At 48.2% G+C, this 18,603-nt stretch overlaps 1 protein-coding gene across 3 annotated transcripts in view; it reads left to right on the top strand.

Annotated features, from left to right (window-relative positions):
• The first annotated feature begins 8,581 nt into the window (after positions 1 to 8,581).
• Positions 8,582 to 18,603, top strand: part of HNRNPUL1 (heterogeneous nuclear ribonucleoprotein U like 1) — a 30,009-nt gene continuing 19,987 nt past the window's right edge. The window contains exons 1-5 of one of the 3 annotated variants that reach the window (XM_072608182.1): positions 8,596 to 8,846; positions 10,590 to 10,715; positions 13,666 to 13,828; positions 15,254 to 15,327; positions 17,392 to 17,531. In XM_072608182.1, the coding sequence (XP_072464283.1) occupies positions 8,822 to 8,846; positions 10,590 to 10,715; positions 13,666 to 13,828; positions 15,254 to 15,327; positions 17,392 to 17,531 (528 nt within the window). In that variant the 5' untranslated portion in view covers positions 8,596 to 8,821. Of the gene's footprint in view, positions 8,847 to 9,649; positions 10,155 to 10,589; positions 10,716 to 13,665; positions 13,829 to 15,253; positions 15,328 to 17,391; positions 17,532 to 18,603 lie in introns of those variants that run through there. The other 2 variants (XM_072608183.1, XM_072608184.1) reach the window with 2 other exon arrangements.

The following is an 18,603-nucleotide window of genomic DNA, read 5'->3' as shown; positions in this document are numbered from 1 at the left end:
AGGCGTTATCCAGGCACACAGAGACACTCAGAAACAAGCACATGTGAGAGACACTCCCGGCAGGCGCACAGACAGATGAACCCAGAGGCTCTCAGACTGTGGTGGACACACACTCATACACATTCCTGGGGGCGGTGACAAGGGACAGATTGCCAGCGCCCGAATGCCCTCTGGTGGCAAGTCCCGGTGGCGTCGGGAAGAAAGAGGCACAGCTGGGATGGGGAGGATGGACTGGGCTTTCTGGCTTTGTGCCGGTGTCCGAATGGATGCAGCGGGACTTCGTTCTCCTGGGTCCTGCGCCCACTGCTTCCGATGCGGGGTTCGCGTCTGAGTCGGCACTGGGTGGCGAGGTTCGGGATACCTATTGACCCTTCCTCGAGACTCTTGGGTGCGTCTGTCTTGAGCGCCTCGCTTATTCACAGCAGAGTGGGGAAAGGGCTGAAGCCGGAGTCCAGAAAGACGTGGGTTCGAATACCAGCTCTGGCGCTTAGTAGCTGCTCTGATTCTGGGCAGGTTCTTCCATTTCTTTCACTCTCGCTTTCGTCGTTTGTAGGATGCGGGTGGTAATAGTTTCGCTGTCCCTTTCAAAGGGCTATTCTCAGAAAAGCCTCCAAATGCTGTATAAGAGAACTGTTGTGATTGCTGTGTCTTTGTGGTCTCTGACCGGACTCCTGGGGGAGCCATCTCCAGTCATCCTCATCCATATCTCGTCACTGGACCCAGAGGCTCCGGAGGAGAAAGTGAGGCTGGTGACCTTGCACAGCCCTGCCTCATTTCAATCCAATTCACCTGCAAGTCATGGCATCACCTTCCTGGTGTCCTGGTCTTCTTCCAGAACCAAGGACATACAAAGCAGCTGTCTCCTGGGCTGGTCTTTGTGCATCTGAGTGTGCTCCCACTGTGTACCTAACAAGGATGCCATGTGAAGGAGGGGGCATGTGGGTCGTTTGTTGATTCCAAGTCAATGGATACATCTTGTGGCAGAGTTTCCATTGTATTTCTGAAAGGGTACAGTAGCTCTGAATTTTCTCTCTGTTATGTCCCTGAGTCATATGGGCACCAATATGGTGCCCCTGTCTGGCAAATGTGACAGCTCAGCCAACCTTTAGGAGCCTCTTTGTGCCAGGCACTGTACTGAGTGCTGGTGATACAAAGAAAAGATGAAAAATGGTCCCTGCACACAAGCAGCTTCCATTCTATGGGGGAGAAACATTGCATGTAGATAAATATAAAATGCAATGTACATACAAAGTAAAAATTTAAATAGAGGCAGCACATTATAATCTATATCAAACTGTTTGCCTTCTCATAGAAAGAGGAGAGAAGGGAGGGAGAGGATTTGGAAGTCAAAAAAGTTTTAAATGAATGTTGAAAATTGTTATTACATGTATTTGAAAAAGTATACAATTTTTAAAGAAATAAAAACAAAATAGTTATCCAGGTGGCACAATGGATAGAGTGTTGGACTTGGAGTCAGGAAGACCTGGGTTCAAAACCCATCTTAAACACCTAGTGGTTTTGTGACCACTGACAAGTCCCTAATCTCTGTCTTCCTCAGTTTCCTCATCCGTAATATGAAGATAATAAAAGCAACTCCATCCCAAGGTGGTTGTGAGAATCAAATGAGATCATATTTACAAAGTGTTCTGCAACCTTTAGAGCATTATATAAATGTTGTCTATTATTATTAATAAGTTTTCATTGATATCCTTTGTTTTTGTAGGTTGGTTACCTCACCATAATTTCCTCCAGTGTTCCTCCTTCCCCTCCCCAACAGCCATCCTATGCAACAGCATTTTTAAAAAGAAGAAAAATCAGCATAACAGATCGATACATTTTTTAAAAGCCTGAAAATAGGTACAAAGTCCAACACTTGCGAACCCCCCAGCTCTACAAAGGGTTGGGATGGGAAGAGGGGTCTTCTTTCAAGACAAGCTTGATCTTTATACAAAGTAACCTCAGAAGGGCTGAGGGAACTGAGTACTGGGGAGGATCAAAAACGGAATCCTGTGGGAGGTGGTACCTTCGCTGAACTTCAAAGGAAGCAAAGGATTCCAAGAGATAGAAATAAGGAAGGAAGGCACCCCCAAGCATAGGGACAGCATGTGCAAAGGCACAGAGGCAGGAGATGGAATGTTCTGGACAGAGGACAGCAAGTAGCACAATTTGCATGAAATATAGAGTTCACAAAGGGGAGTAATTTGTAGCAAGCCTGGAAAGATTGTGTGGAGCCACAGTGCAAAGAACTTTAAATACCAAGCAGAGAAAGTTGTGTATTATATTCTAGAGGAACTAGGTAGCCACAGAAGGTGATAAAGCAAGGAAGTGAAATGACTTACTTGTTCAACTATGTGAAGGAGGCAGAGGAGAGGAGGCAGCTATTACTATAGAGTAGACAAGCATTGATAAAGGTCTGTATTAGGGCAATGATTGTGAGTAGGGAGAAGCAGAGAAGGGAAGAGGAATGGGCATTTATATAACCCCTACTGTATGTCAGGCACTGTGCTAAGGCCTTTACAATAATTACCTCATCTGATCCTCACAACAAACCTGGAAGGTAGGTGCTGTTATTATCCCTGTCATATAGGTGAGGAAACTAAGACAGACTGAGAGTAAATGACTTGTATACACATATGGTCACACATCTAGCACATGTTGGATTTGAACTCAGGTTTTCCTGACACCTGGCCCAATGCTCTATGCACTGCACCACCTAGCTGCAAATAGACAAGACTTGGTGACTAAATGGGTATAAAGAAAAAAAGTAGAGGGAAAAGTCGAGGATGGTAAAGTTCCAGTCCTGGATAATAGAAGAATGGTGGTATCCTCAGCAGAAGTACCAGAATTGAGAGGAAGGCCAGATTTATGGGGAAAAGTAACGAGTTCTGTTTGGGATATCTAAGGACATTGAAGTGGAGATGTCCAGCAGGCAGTTAGTAATATGGGACTGGGATTTAGGTCTTTGAGTTTTTTGCATGGAGATGATAATAACTAACCCCATAGAAACTGAGAACACCAAGAAAAAATACAGAGAGAAAAGTGAGACGAGGATGAAGCCCTGGGGAACATCCAGGTTTAGGGTGATAGTCACACAAAAGACTAAGAAGTAAGACAGGTAGGAGGAGAATCAGGAGAGAGCAATGTTCTGAAAACTTGGGGAGGAGAAAGCATGTAGGAGGAATGGATGCTCAATGGTGTCAAATGGTATACGGTGCAGAGAAGATGAGGAGACAAAGAGTCAGGGACACATTGTCAGAGGTAGACAGATATAGAGACACAGGTGCACACTCTACACAGGGAGGCAAGGACACACCCTCATATATACACTTGGATAGATAGGAACATACATACACACTCAGAGACACACACAGGAGGAGAGCCACAGGATGCTCTGGAAGGGTAAGAACTAAGAACTATTGATTTAGGAATTAGAAGATCATTGGTGTCCTCAGAAAAAGCTGTTTCAGTCCTTTGATCTGTCTCTGTTTGTATATCTAACTGTATGCTGTGCATTTTTGTTAGCTATCACTATTGATTCTGTGTATGAGTTGTACTTTAGTGTGTCTCCAGAGACATAGGTGTGTGTGTTATGGTATGTTTGTGTATCTGAATTCTATCTCGGAGGGAAGAAGCAGTATTATTGTATGGCCGATCTGTGTGTTTGCTATCCATAAGATCTGGAGTTGGGAGACCACATGGTGCATTCTTAGTGTCTCCAAATGTCTCTGGAGGCAATGTGTGTGCCTGAGTTATAGCTCTGAGGAACGGGTCATCCCATGATAATTAGCAGCTTCTCATTTGAATTCAAAAAGGATACAAGATTGTTCTGCAAATGGATGTAAAAATTAGGCACATTGAACAATTTAATCAGTGGGTGAACAGATTAACAAGGATTTTTTAAGTTTATATTTACTATATGATGGGCCCTGAGCTCTCCTCCCTTTCTCATCTTAGCCCTCCTCTCTTGAATCTCTAGTACCCTTAACATATCCCTGATTGAGCCCTACCAAGCCTCAGCCTTAAATCACTCCCACAATCCCCTGCCTTCACTCTTACACACATGCTGCCAAATGAAGATGTAGAAAATCAACACCACCCTTCTGACTGGATCCACTACACATTTATCACATAACCTCAACTGGGCCCCCACTGTTGCTTGGTGATCCTACTATACCTCCCTAAGTCACTCCCCGACTCTCCTCAATTGTTCTTCCAAACCTTTTCATCCCTCCCCAAACTTCCCATGGCTGCTCCTCCTGACCCTCTCAACAGAGAGCCTTGTCTCATATTTTGCAGAAAAAACTGAGGCCATTCACTGTGAGTGCCCTCTTCCTCACCTTACTTCACCTAGGTGCCTTCTGCCTCTATCCTCAGTCACCCCTGCCTCAAACAGTCACCCCCAGTGTGATTAACCATCAGTCTTTTCATGTCTTCAGGTTGTTTCCCCTACTGCAAACCCCTCATTTGATCTGTCCGTCCCCATTTAGCTTTCATCCCACATTTCTCCTCCCTTTTGTACCTATCTCCAAACAGGTGGCTCCATTTCCTTTCCTGTTATCTCCTCTTAACTCTCTATAGTCTAGCTTCTGACCTCATCATTCAACTGAAACTCTGCTTTCTAAAGTTGCCAGTCATCTCTTACTTGCCAAATCTAAATGCCTTTTCTCAGTCCTCATCTTTCTAGACCTCCCTGTAGCCTTTGACACTACAGGGAGGTAGGTTTTTGTGGCACTAGGCTCCCCTGGTTCTCTTACCTAAATAACCACTCCTCCTCTGTCTCCTTTACTAGATCTTCACCATGTTACATCCACTAACCATGGATGCCCACAAGGCTTTGTCCTGGACCCTCTTCTCTCCTCCCACTATTCAATAATTTTGCTTGGTGGTCTCATCAGCTGCCATCAATTCAATTGTCATCTCTATGCAGATCTTTTTATCCAGCCCTAAGATCTCTCCTGACCTCCACTCTTGCATCTCCAACTGCTTGCCTATTAGAAATCTCAGAATGGATATCTCATCAATATCTTAAGCTTGACATGTCCAAAACTGAACTCATTATCTCCTCCTCCAAGCCCTTCTCTCTCCAAGCATTTTTCCTACCTGACCCCATTCCTGGAATTCTTTTCCTCATCTCTATCTCCTGCCCTTCCATGTTTCCTTCAAGCAAAATTTTCCCAGCAAAAATCCCACCTGTAAGAAGCCTGTCTCAAGCCCTCTTAATGCAGTATTGGTGCTTTCCCTCTGAGGATTATTTCCAATTTATCTTGGATGTGTCTTTTGTTTGTACAGTTATCCTCCATTGGACTTTAAGTTTCTTGAGAGGAGAAATTGTTTTCATCTTTCTTTGAATCCCCAGCACTTAGCCCCACAGTATCTGGCGCACAGTTAAGTGCATAATAAAGGCTTATTGTCTGATGACTGTCCTTCTTTCACATGACCACTCCTCAAATACTTGAAGCTGTCTTCTAGCATTAGCCATTATGTCCCCCAAAAGTCTTCCCTTCCTTAGTTACTCCAAATTCATATGGCATAATCTCACCTTTTTGGAAATATCTGGGAATATCATCTCCCTTGTTCTGGACATTCAACATTGCCTAAGATTGAACTAGCTCATTTGATTTGCCTTATCAAGTTGTTGACTTATATTGAGCTTGTGTGCCACTAAGACACCTCCCAGCTCCTTACCCCCAGGTCCTATATCACAGGAAGCTGCTATCCAGCCACATCTCTCTCATCCTGGTACTTGTGAAATTGATTTTTTGAACCCAAGTACAAAACTTTACATTTGTCCCTATAGAAATTCATCTTATTTGATTTGGCCCATGATTCTAGTTCCTTTACATCAATGTAAAATGTCCCATGTCCTGTGTCTAAGGCTATGCCCCTAAGCAGATGTTTGTAATATATTATGTGTGTGTCTTTACTAGTGAATCCAGCTGCTTGCTATGTGTTGCTGTCACTCATTGGTTTGGTGTACTGGGACTAAGCTGTGATTTTATCATGAGTCCAGTTGAATCCATATCATGTTCCTGAGTTTTGATTCTATGGGTACATGGCATTTCTGTTGCATGGCCACTTTGCCAACGTGGCATCTTCATTGATGAATCTTTTTGCGGACACAACTGTAGGTTCAAGTGCCCCCAATTTGTGTGATATGGGAGGGTCAGGATTAGGATTTAGAGAAACAGATTTGTGTGATGGAACTGCAGGATTCAAATCCTACTTCTGTCCCTTTTGACCTGTGTGACCTTGGACAAAAACATCACTTAAAGTCTCTGAGCCTTAGTTTCCTCATCTCTCAAACAAGGGGAATGGCTTTTCAAAGGTAGCTCTACAAACAACCCATTGCTATGTCCTTCCAGTGCTGATCTCAGACAGGACAGTTGTTTTATTGCTTCCCTCCGTGGGTCCACTCTGTACCATGGTTGTAGTGCCATATGTTGTACTGCGGTGCAGTGTGGTGTTGTGTGGCACAGTTATGGTGTTGCGTCATGGTTATGGTTCTAAAGGCCATAGTTGTATTATGTGAAATAGTTGTGCGTGGATGTGCTATGGTGGTAACATGTGCCAGGGTTGTGGCATCATGTGACAGTAAGATTGCTCTATCATACAGCACAGCTGTAGTTTTCTGAAGCATGATGGTAGACTTGCATGACATAGTTGTGGCTGAGTGTGGCTTTGTTGTGGTGCTGTGTGGCACAGTTGTTATGTATCATGACTGTGCAGTTGTATGGTGTTATATGAAATATTCATGGTGATGTATAAGACATCTCAGGACAGTGGATAGAGCGCTGGGCCTGCGGTCAGGAAGACTCATCTTCTGAGTTCAAATCTAGCCTTAGACTCTTTCTAGCTGTGTGACCCTAGGCAAGTCACTTCACCCTGTTTGCCTCAGTTTCCTGATCTGTAAAATATGCTGGAGAAGGAAATGGAAAACTCTCCAGAATCTTGGTCAAGAAAAACCCAAATGGAGTCACAGAGTCAGTCACAATTGAAACAAATGGGATATCTGCCCTCTTGAGTGTAGTGGTAACATCTATTAGGGTTGTGGTTTTAAGTGACGGTGAGATCATTGTGTTATGCAGAATGGTTGTAGTTTTATGAGACATGATTGTGTGACTTTGTTGTGGTGTTGGGTGGCACTGTTGACGTGTATCATGGTTGTGGTGTTACATGGTATTACATGGTGTTGTTGTGTTGTGTGTCACGCTACCGTGGTAAAGTTGAGGTATATGAGATGGTTGTTGTATTTTGTCACACTTCTGATTTTGGATGGCTAGGTTTTGAGGTATGGGACAAGGCTGTTTATATCACAAAGTTGCAGGGCTGTTATCTGTCATGTTATGCTATGGGGATGCTTGTGGTATTGAGCATTTTGGTGTTGTGTACCATCTGTGGTAGCGTGTGGCAAAGTTATTTGGGGGCAGAGTTGTGGTGCTATTGCATGACATGGCGTTGTGTGTCACAGTTGGGTTGTATGCCATGTTTGTGATGTTCCATGTTATGTTGTATATCACAGTTGTGTTAACATTATGTATCATGGTGGAATTATGTCACAGTTATGTTGTCATACATCATTGCTGTGTATTACATGGCATTATAGTTGTGTTGTGTGTTGTGGTTGTAATGCTGTTGTACATCATGACGTTATGCGTCACAGTGGTGATGGTATGTTACAGTGGTGTTGAGTGGTGTGGTTGCAATGCTGTTGCATTGGTGGTGCTGTAGATCACAGGTGTGATATTATTGTGTCATGGTGGTGGTGTTGTCACAGTTGTAATGAATACCGTGATGTTGTGCGTCATGGTTGTGATACTTTTATATGTCATTGTGGTGCTGTTGTGTGGTCATGGTGGTACTTTTGTCACAGTAATGACGTTGCTGTGTATCACGGTGGTGACTGTGTGTATCACGGTTACAATCATGGTGGTGGTATGTCAAGATTATGATGCTGATGCATTCACAATTATGCTGTATGTGATGGTTGTGATCTTGTGTGTCACAGGTGGGGTGTCACAGTTGCAATGCTGTTGTATGTCATGGTGGTGGTATTGTATGTCACAGTTGTGATGTTATTGTGTGTCATGATGTTGTTCTATGTCATGGTTGTGATGATGTTGCATTAACAATTGTGTGTCACAGTTGTCATGGTGTTAGGTTCACAGTTGTGTTATGTGTCACGGTTATGAGGCTACTCTATGTCAAAGCAGTGGTGTTTCATTTCATGGTTGCATGGTTGTGATGCTACTGTGTGTCACAGTGGCAGTGTTGTATGTTGTTGCATTAACAGTTGTGTGTCCTGGCTGTGATGGTGCTGGGTTCCCAGTTGGGTTGTCTTGTGTGTCCCGGTTGTGATGATGCTGCGTTCCCAGTTGTGTTGTGTTGTGTGTCCCAGCTGTGATGGTGCTGGGTTCCCAGTTGTGTTGTGTTGTGTTGTGTGTCACGGGGGCGTGGCCTACCGCACAGAAGCTCACTGAAGCTCCCAGGGCCTGGGCCACTTCCCGGGGGTCTCAGCACGGGGGCGCCCCCCGCCCACCCCTCCAGCCCACTGACGTCACTTCCTCCCGGAAGACTCTATGGTGGCAAGGTCGCGTCATCGCTACGTCAGGCTTCGCCACCATAGAGACGTCGTCGAGGGGAGTGGAGCTGGCTCGGAAACCGCAATCGGGCGCGGATCTCGGCCGCTGTGGGGAGGCGGGGAAAGGCGGCCGGCGGAGCGAACCACTGAGGGGGAGCTTCGTGTGCACCTGCCCCGCCGTCCCGGCCTTCGCCTCCCCGCCCAGGCCTCCCCGCGGCTCCTCGTCGGCACCCTCGCTCGTCCATGGACGCCAACGATTATTTCTCAGGTAAAGCCCGCAGTTTTCGCCACTGTCTGCGCCGCGGCCCAGGATTCCTCCCCCCGCCACCGGCCCGCGCCCGTCATCTGGGATTTAACCAATCCGATCCGCGCTCATTAGCATGCCCCGGCAGTCGAACGCCTCGAATAAATCGGTCGAGCCGATTGGTCCATAGATTAGTGAGGGAGGGTTGGGGTGTGGGGAATTTTTTGGTTTTAATTGTTGCCGACGGTGGTGGTCTTTTTTTTTTTCCCTCGGCTATGCTAGGAAGGTGCAGGCCTCTTAATCAATCAACCTCCTTCCGGGTCCTCAGTGGCTGAAAAGCGCTGTAGGGGGCGGGGCTCCAGGCTCCCCCTCGTCCATTGGCCGGAATGACTTCCCCGGCTTAGCCATTCCCTCCGAGGGGCGGGCGAGTCAGCCAATTGAGACGCGCGTCACTGAAGCCAAGTTGAAAGTTCGAGGGGCAGCTTTGTGGGCGGGGGAGCCGGTAGGCGTTTCGCGAGGCAGGCGCGGATTGGTCGGTAGTGCGACTCCCCGTTCTTATTGACTGCAGGCGGGCGGGCTTAGGCCTATCGGAGTTCGGCCTAACGCCCTTTCCCCTTCCACGCCCTAAGGGGAAAGGGGCCTGAAGGGGGGCGGTGTCGGAAATAGAGGGCGGTATCGAGCGATGTCTGAGGCTCCGATTGGCCGCCGTCTCTCCTCTGCGCGCCGGCTGCCCGGGTCGCGGGCCAATCAGGACGCGCGCCGCGGCGCGCGGGGCGGTGGGGGGGAGGTGGTGGCGGCCATTTTGAGCCGCTACCGCCGTCGCTAGTGCCGTCGTTGCCGCCACAGCCGTCGAAGGCCGTTCCTGGGGCCGAGACCGAGGTCGGGGCTGGGGTCGGGGCTGGGGCCGGGCCAGGCGGAGCGGAGAAGGAGCAGAGAGCGGAGCGGAGCCGAGGCGTCGGGCCATGGACGTGAAGCGGCTGAAGGTGAACGAGCTGCGGGAGGAGCTGCAGCGGCGCGGGCTCGACACGCGCGGCCTCAAGGCGGACCTGGCCGAGCGGCTGCAGGCGGCGCTGGACGAGGCAGCCGCCGCCGAGGCTGAGGCCGAGGCCGCCGCCGCGCCAGAGCCGGAGGCCGAGCCGGAACCGGAGCCAGAGGCCCAGCCCGAGCCGCCCGCGCCAGCCCCCGAGCCGCCGCCGGGACTCCCGTCGGGGCCGCCGCAGGACGGCCAGGAAACCCCCAGGGCCTCGCCTGAGCTCGCGCGCCCCGACGAATCCTGCGAGCCCCTGCCAGCTGCGGAAGAAAGGCCCGGCCCGGAGCCCGCGGGCCCGGAAGGCAAGGAGGGAGCGGGAGGGTGGGGGGCCCGGGCCCGGTGGCCGGAAGCCCGGCCCGGGGCTTCTCGGAGACGTGGGAGCTGTAGCCACGGGCCCGGGCGTTGGCGGCGCTGACCCCGCTCCCCGGCGTGTGTCTGGGGAAGGTGGCGCAGGTGGTGGGCGGTACGGAGTGGATCTGTTTAGGGGTGGGGACAGAAGGTCGGCCAGGCTGGAGAAGTCAGGGCTTCCTGCTTCCGCTGTGGTGACTAGTCCTGGAGCCCGGCCCGCGGCCGCGTGCGTGGAGCGGGGCTCGCCCAAGGTGTCGCGGAGATGCTTGTCTTAATCTTGGCCGTGGATAATTTGGGGGGCCGGGTCGGATGGCGGCAGAACCAGTTTATAGGTTCCGTGGCCTCTGGAACCTCTGCCCCTAACCCGCCCGCCCCCCTTCTGATCGTAGATGTCACTGGCAGCGCTGCGGAACAGAATCAGTTTTATGAGACCACAAATGTTCATCAGGAGAAGAAAACTGGTTATGAGAGTAAGCCTCCCGAGCTGGAGCTGGAGCAGCCGCTGACCTATCCAGGTGAGGGGCTGGGCAGTCTGAGGACCTGCGTGTGGCGTTTACCGGGGTTTGGTCGTTGGGTGGCTACTGCAGACTGCCAGCGGGGCAAGGTACCGCCGTATGGTTTGGCATCTGGGTGCCACGTTTTAGGAACGACTTTGACAGACTGAAGTGTCCAAAAGAGGGAGGTGACCATGCTGTTTGCAGACCAGTTCAAGGACTGTCTGGAGAAGAAATCTAGGGCAGCTTCAGCTTGCCATCTTTTAGTGTTTTAGAGACCTTCAAGTTAGACTTGTTCTGCTTAGACTGAACTAGTTGCTGTGGGTAGAAATTCACAGAGAGACAGGTTTCAGCTTGGTATCCAGTAAAATTTCTTCACATTCAAAGCAATCCCAAAACAGTGAACCGCCGTTTCCCACCACCAGAACACATCATCTCAGCGCCACTTCTCTAGGCAGCTCCGCAGGGCTGAGAAGGAGGGAATAGAACGGTTTCAGCACAATCTGACCAGTGGCCAGGCACCGAGTGAGGGGTGACTGTGAAGGATATTTTTAAAAACCTCCCTGGCTTCGGATCTGTTGTTTGAGAATCAACAGACTACAAGTGACTTACAGACACAAATCTTTCTATGTTCCCCTCTATACAAGTAGGAGGCACTTGGTAACAAGATCTCAGTTGGACAGAACCTGTCCCTCAAAGACAGGCAGTGTGCCATTTGGGCCCAAGTTGCCATGTCCAGTAGGGGTCAAAAAAGACTAAAATGACTTGTGCCCTGAAGTACTTAGATCAGGCCACGAGTATCTAAGAGGCATTGTTGTACTGGGCATTGGGGAAGGGCAAAACCGTCCCTACACACAAGGACTCTGGGTTCTAAGGAGGGAAACAACAAGGACCTAGAGCAACACATACGTTACAGATACAAAGAGAACAAACACAAATACATACCAGGTAGTTTGAGAGGGAGGAACCTCAAGATTCTGCAGATGAAGACCATGGTAATTGAACTGTGTCTTAAAGGAGGTCTTGAGGGGGCACTATTGAGAACAGAGCACCAGGCCTGGAGTCAGGAAGACCTGAGTTCAAATCTGGCCTCAGTCATTCACTAGCTATGTGACCCTGAGCAAGTCACTTAACTCAGTTTGCCTTAATCCATTGGAAAAGGAAATGGAAACCACACCAGAATCTTTGCCAAGAAAAGAGTCAGAAGCAAGTGAACTACACAGCAGTCTTAAAGGAAGGGCAGCACTGTGATTGGATTAGTGTGGGCATCCCAGAAGTCCTCTCTAAAGAACTTCGTCATGCTGGGTACCTTCTCTTGTGGAGTCTAATATGTTGATGAATCAGGGATTATTGGAGCTGACAGGTCCCTTAGAGATCATCAAGGCCAACTTCTTCCTCTTGCAGGAGAGAAAAGTCAAGCAGTTTGCTCCCAGCCCCAAAGGTAAGAAGGAACAGAGAAGGGCTAGCAGCCCCGCTATGAGGTCTCTCAGTGGTTCACTGATTATCTTGGGGATATCTGTGCAACAGTCCAGGGATCATATGCTTTCTCTTGCTTGAGGTGACTGATCAAGGCCTCCTTTCCCAGTCATGTGTGTCCTTGAAAGTATCTAGCGCCACTTAGCATACCCAGGTCCTCTGTGGTAGTAAACATACTATAGTCTGATCGTACTCTTGCTCTTTGGGCCCCCAGCAGTTTTGATCCTTCTAAGATGACTCTGTTGTGTAATCCCCAGCCCTGGGGTATCAGCAAGAGAATTGATGTTAAGTAGATGATGAACTTTGGTGACTGAGCAGTTTGGAATCCTTCAAAAAGCTCCACATGGCCTAAACGTTGAACCACCTTCCTGTCTTATCTTCAGTTCTGGACTGGGCTTATCGTCCATGTGCAGCACCTTTCTACTTTGTGATTTGTTTTGATCCAAGATGGGGCTGCTGAAAAAATCTTCTAGTCCAGAAGTATCAGATTCAAAGCCCACGACACTCCTGAGTGTGACCCAAACCACATTAAAATGGAATTGGGAAATATTTGACAAAATTAAATAAATATAAAAACAGGGCAGCCAGGTGGCTCAGTGAATAGTAGAGTTACTGGCTTGGAGTCAGGAAGATTCATCTTTCTAAATTCTAATCTGGCCTCAGACACTCACTAGCTGCGTGACCCTGGCCAAGTCACTTAATCCTATTTGCCTCCATTTTCTCATCTGTAAAGTGACTTGGAAAAGAAAACAGCAAATCACTGCGTTGGCCAAGAAAACACCAAAATGGGGTCTTGAAGAGTCAGACATGACTGAAAACAATTGAACAGCTATCAAAAATAGATAATATGTGATTTCACAGGTTCTTAATGGCCTCTGTTTCTAAGTTTGACACCCTACTCTAGACAGCTTCGGCTTAGATTGATTAATAATACATTTGTACTTTTGTTTCTGCCACGTTTTGATTCTTGTGCAACATACTTAGTCTCCTCTGCTGTAGAAAGGTTATTTTTCCTGCTGGTTTCAGGGGCATGGGCAAAGAAATGAGACCAGGGCATCATTTTGATCTGTTTGAAGCAATTCCTAGCCCCCAAAATGTTTCTTGGTCCACTAAGATAAAGAGATTCTTTGTTAGAACACAAATGAGTATGGAAACCCTGGTTTCCTAGGAGAAGCAGACTTAAGTCTGGATGCCTAGCAGATAGTTCTAACTCTTTCTCTCTTTTAGAACTATTTCTCCCCCTGAAAAGAATATCTTCTTCAGGGGTCCTGAATCTGTTTTTTCTTTGGCAGTATGGTGAAGCCCCTTCTCAGAATCATGTATTTAAATACACACATAAACTACATAGGACTGCAGAAACAACCAGCGTTATTGAAATAGTTATCAAGTACTTTTTTAAGAACAAGTTGATGTTCTTAAGTTAAGAATACCTGATCTTGGGAAATGTTGGCTCAAGTTTTTGTCTGTCTTGACCCTTCTTATTTGGTCTCTGCAGTTGAAGTAAAGCCTGGGATAAAGAAGGAAGACGCTTTTGCTGGTTTCCCCCCTACTAATCCCTCACAACCTCACCTGTCAAATAGACATCATTACCAGAGTCGAAAAAGGCCTTTTGAAGACAACCGGGGACGTGGTTACTATGAACACCGAGAGGATAAGAGGTAGGCTGGTGTGTGGGAGACGCTGGTTCCTTGGAGTACCCCACCGACCTGAAGGGACATTGCAGGTAGAAGCCCAAGCATGTCCAGGGAGGTCAGGCACAATGCAGTCCTGGAGACGGTCCCAGAAAGGGCAAATGCCATCACAATTTGTGCCCCTGCTTCTTTCCCTCCACTATTAGGTCAGGTAAGTCTGACCAAAGCTTTGCTCATGTCGCCCCCTGCCCCAGAACTTTAAATGACTCCTCATTACCTGTGGGCTAAACCATCTGGGTGAGTGATAATCCTCTCTCCACAGTACCTTACAGGGGGGATGCAATCAGTAGGGGATCAGTGACCTCATGATCCTCTAAATACACCTTGGACATTTCAGTCTCTGTGCCTTTCCTTCCCCATTGTCACTGCCACATTTTGGCCTAGCTCAAGTCTGACCTTGTCTCTCAGCTGGAACTGTCCCAACTCCACCTTCCCTTGAAGTGTGGGCTGTCCCTCTGGTGGAATCAATTATTGTCCCTTCTCCATCACTCCAGGCAGGGATGGGTAGGCCCTATAGGCACCACACCTGTTATCCCAGGCCTCGCCTTCTCAGTATTTCCCCCAGCGCTTCATTGTGGTACTTGGCACACCAGAGGAAGTGTAGAAGCATTGACTGGGAGGAGGAAAAGGTCATTCCCAAGGTTACCCACGGAAAACAAGGACTTAAATAGGATTGGCATTGGTCACACCAAAGAAGGCACAAGGCCCAGGGTGCAAGCAGAAGCCTGTTGGAGGAAAGGCTGGCAGCCACCATGCCCTGCCATTCATGACCTTTGACAGAGAGCGTCCAAGGTGGGGATGGGGACTTGTAGTCTCAAGGCCATATGTGGCCTTCTAGGTCCTCAAGTGCAGTCTTTTGACTGAGTCCAAGTTTTACAGAACAAATTCTTTTATTAAGGGGATTGGTTCTGTGAACTTCGGATTCAGTCAAAGGACCACACTTAAGGACCCAAAGGGCCACATGTGGCCTTGAGACCACAGGTTCCACTCCTTGGTCCAAGGATTTAGTCCCTGCTGTTCCTTCTCATATCCTTTGTGAAAGTGCAAAATATGGTGGAGAGGAGGGGGTTGGTGTTGTGAATGAGGACACTTTTAAAATTGAGAACCAAGTCATTTGGAATCCTGATTTTTGTTTCTCACTTGTGCATCCTTTGGAGAAGCCCTCTCCAGCCAGATCTCAGGCTCAGGATGGGTCCTCTTTTGGCTTCTCTTCTTTCTCTGTTTCTACTGGCCACTTTTCCCCCCAGGGTCCTGCTCCATGGCTGCTTTGGGAGGAAATGAGCAGGTGATCTAGGTGGAGGTCTCACAAAAGGTTTTCCTATGTCTCATCTTTCTTTCCTCTGTGTCATTTCTGAGCTCGCCATTCTCCTTGACGGTCTCTCTCTGTCACAGGGGTCGATCACCTCAGCCACCTGCTGAAGAGGATGAGGAAGAGTTTGATGACACCCTCGTCGCCATCGACACATGTGAGTTTTTGATGAGTAGTTTCCTTCACCTTCGGTGGGATCCCTCTCGCACCCTGCACCCCCCAGTCTAACTGCTTCCTGTCCTCCTAGGCTATCTTCAGACTTGGTTTCATCCACCAAGAAAGATTCATTCCCTTACATGAGGGTCTTCATGTCTCAAGCTTGTAGCCACATTTGGGGCAGACAAAGCTGGACCTTGTTGAATGGGTGTGATTTCTGTAAAGGGGGTGGCATTCTAAGTTGGAAAAACAGCAAGAAATGTTCTATTGGGATTCTGCAGGGTGTATCTGAAGGTTAGTTTGGTGGGCATGAAGGGTCTTGGCGTGATTGGTACGAGTCTGAGGCTGTGGCAGAATTGGTCTTGGTTTTGCTCATGACAAACTTTTGATGTTTATTTGGCTGAGTTGATGCATACTGTCTCCCATCTCTGCTGGGTGCTAACCTGGGCCCTTGTGACCAGCAGGGAAAGAATTTGAACCCTGGATGGCAGTTTACTCTGCCCAATGGGCCCTAGCAGTTTACTGGCTGGTTGTGTTTCTCCCAAAATACCGAAGTGATCAGAGGGCCTTGGGTGTTGACCTGTCGTTGTTTTTCCAGGGTTCTTGCCATTTGGTCTTAACTCAATAGAGAAGGGCATTTTTAAAAATGAGGGGTGGAGGGGTCAGCCTCAGGACAAGAGCCCACCACAAATATTGTGGCACCTTCTAGGAAAGAAACGTGGATCCCAGGTCACATTTCTGTGGCTGTCACTTCACACCTTGACAAAGTATTTCTTGCACAGCTTTATGAGGTCATGTCAGAGAGAAAAGGCTGAGGCTCCAAGAAGGGGAAGCATCCTGCGCAGGAACCCTGGGGTTTACCCTCAGATCCTCGCCACTGAGCCACCCTGACTCGTGGAGACAGGACAAAGCTTGATGACACGGGATAATAAAGTGCCTGATTGGAGTCAGAAAGACCTGAGTTCAAATTTGCTTCTGACACTTAGGAGCTGAGTGACCCTGGGCAAGAAAGACACTTGTCTCATCTGCAAAAATAATTAATAATTGTATTTATCTCCCAGTGTTGTTATAAAGATGAAATGAGAAAACATGCAAAGTCCTCCGTAGTCTTAAAGCACCGTAGAAATGCTCAGGGTGATTAGGGAGAATGTATCTAGCAGGAAGCCAGGAGCTTGACTAATCATTCCTCCCAGGGGGATAGTGGGAGGTGGTGCAGGCACACTGATCTGAAGGTGGCCTTCCGTGGCCTGTGCTGTGGTGAGGAGACCCCCGGCCGTGGGCTTGATCCGTGTGATGTCCAGTGGGCACCTCGTCATTATTGTTATAATGATTGTTATTACTTATTTGCCACTTTCTGGGCCATGAGCCAAGTGCCAGGAATACAGAGAGTTTAGTTTTTAAAAAATCTGGTCCCTGCCCTCAAGCAACTCTCAGTCTAATGTGGAAAGACAACATGCAAATAACTGTATATGCAAGATACAGAGAATGTATGTGGAAGGGAGCCTCAGGCAGAAGGCCTTAGCCAGGGAGGAAGGCCATCCAGGCCCAGGTACAGCCAGTGCAGAGATAGGTAGGAGGAAGGTAGAAGACTTGTATGAAGAAGAGCAGGAAGGGTTGGCATTAGAGCTTCAATTTAGGGAAGCCTGTTGGGCTACACGGAGGATGGATTCAAGGGAGACCAACAGAAAAGTGTCAGACCAGCTAGACATGAGGTGATGAGGGTCTGCCCCAGTCAGATGGAGGTAAACAAGTGTGATGGTACATGGAATGTGACTCAGGAACAGCTTGGATCTCGGGGCTCAGAAAATGAGGGATTGGAAGCTGGGGGCATCCTGGACAGGCCAGGGGAGAGGGGAGGGGATCTCTTTTGGAACTGTAAAGCTTGAGATGTCCAAAAGGCAGAGGCTGGTGGGAGACAAGGTCAGGAAAGACGGCTTTAAAGATCTGAGACTCATCTGCTTAGAGATGAGACCTTCACAGATGAATGGGACTGCATGTCGGTGTTATACATAGCAGGGATTTGCTTCCACAATCCTCACGTTGGGTCACCTATTCCTTTTTCCAGATAATTGCGATCTTCACTTCAAAGTAGCCCGGGACCGAAGTAGTGGCTACCCACTCACCATTGAGGGATTTGCATATCTGTGGTCTGGTGCCAGAGCCAGTTATGGGGTCAGGAGGGGCCGAGTATGCTTTGAGATGAAGGTAAACCTTGGCAGTAGTTGCCACAGTGTCTCACTGATAGGTACAGGATGAGGAGACTTGGTTAGGCACTGATGACAGAAACAGAATTACTTTGTTTCTGAAATCTGGAAAGATGAGGGGAGGTGGCCAAGGGGGGTATCTTTTATCCCATTAGGATCTGCAGCCTCCTGGGAGGGCATCTTTTTGTTGAACAGAGATGTTTGTTGAGGATTTGCTCTGCGTGTTGACAACATTGGTTTAGACATTTCTTTGCAGTGAAGTTGGGTGATAAGAACAGCCACGTGGGGAGATGTGATGTGTAGAACTTTAGAACTGGAAGGAAAAGAATGAGAAAGCATGTAACCTTGCTCTGATAACAAGGAAGAAGAGAGAAGAGAGCCCAGGATTGGAGACAGGACCTTTAGTCTAGTCAAATTCCACTGTTGGCTACTTGTGTGACCTTGGGCAAATCTCTTAGCAGACCTCAGTTTCCTCATCTGTAAAATGAAGGAATTAGTCTAGATATCTAAGGTTTTCTCATAGATCTAAATGCTTTGATTTTTGTGACCCCTGAGAGGTAACCATCCAGCCTCTGATTGAAGACCTCCAGTGAGAGTGGGAGTGTCTTCTATGGCTGAATGTTTCATTATATGAGGTTTCTCCTTCATGGGCCTCCTATGATTATGTTCCCTCTTAGACTATATGCCTAGTTATTTCTTTACAGAGAAGGGAGATGGTTACAATGAAAGACTATGCTCCCAGGCTGGCCAGGCCTCTGTTGCCACTTGTGCTCCATGAGGCTGGGGTCACCATGCCCCTGCTTATGAAAGCAGCTTTGGCTCTCAGAGGAAGGAGGAGGAAGCTTTTTTCTTTGTGACATCCCTCCATTGCTGCTTGAGACCCCATTACACCAAAGCTTGTCTCAGAAGGTGGACCTACCAAGGCTCCCACTGTGCCTGTATGATGTGGGCTCCCCCACTCTTAGGTTTTGTTTGGTTTTTGGTTTTAGGGGGGTTTTTTTGTGCCCTCCCTATGATGCCCATAGAGGAGATGGAGGTCAGAAGGAGCCAGGTACTCTGAAGTGCCAGGAAAA

The sequence above is a fragment of the Notamacropus eugenii genome, chromosome 5, assembly GCF_028372415.1.
Source record: "Notamacropus eugenii isolate mMacEug1 chromosome 5, mMacEug1.pri_v2, whole genome shotgun sequence".
Classification (NCBI taxonomy): domain Eukaryota; kingdom Metazoa; phylum Chordata; class Mammalia; order Diprotodontia; family Macropodidae; genus Notamacropus; species Notamacropus eugenii.
This window is presented reverse-complemented; position numbering and strand designations above follow the sequence as displayed.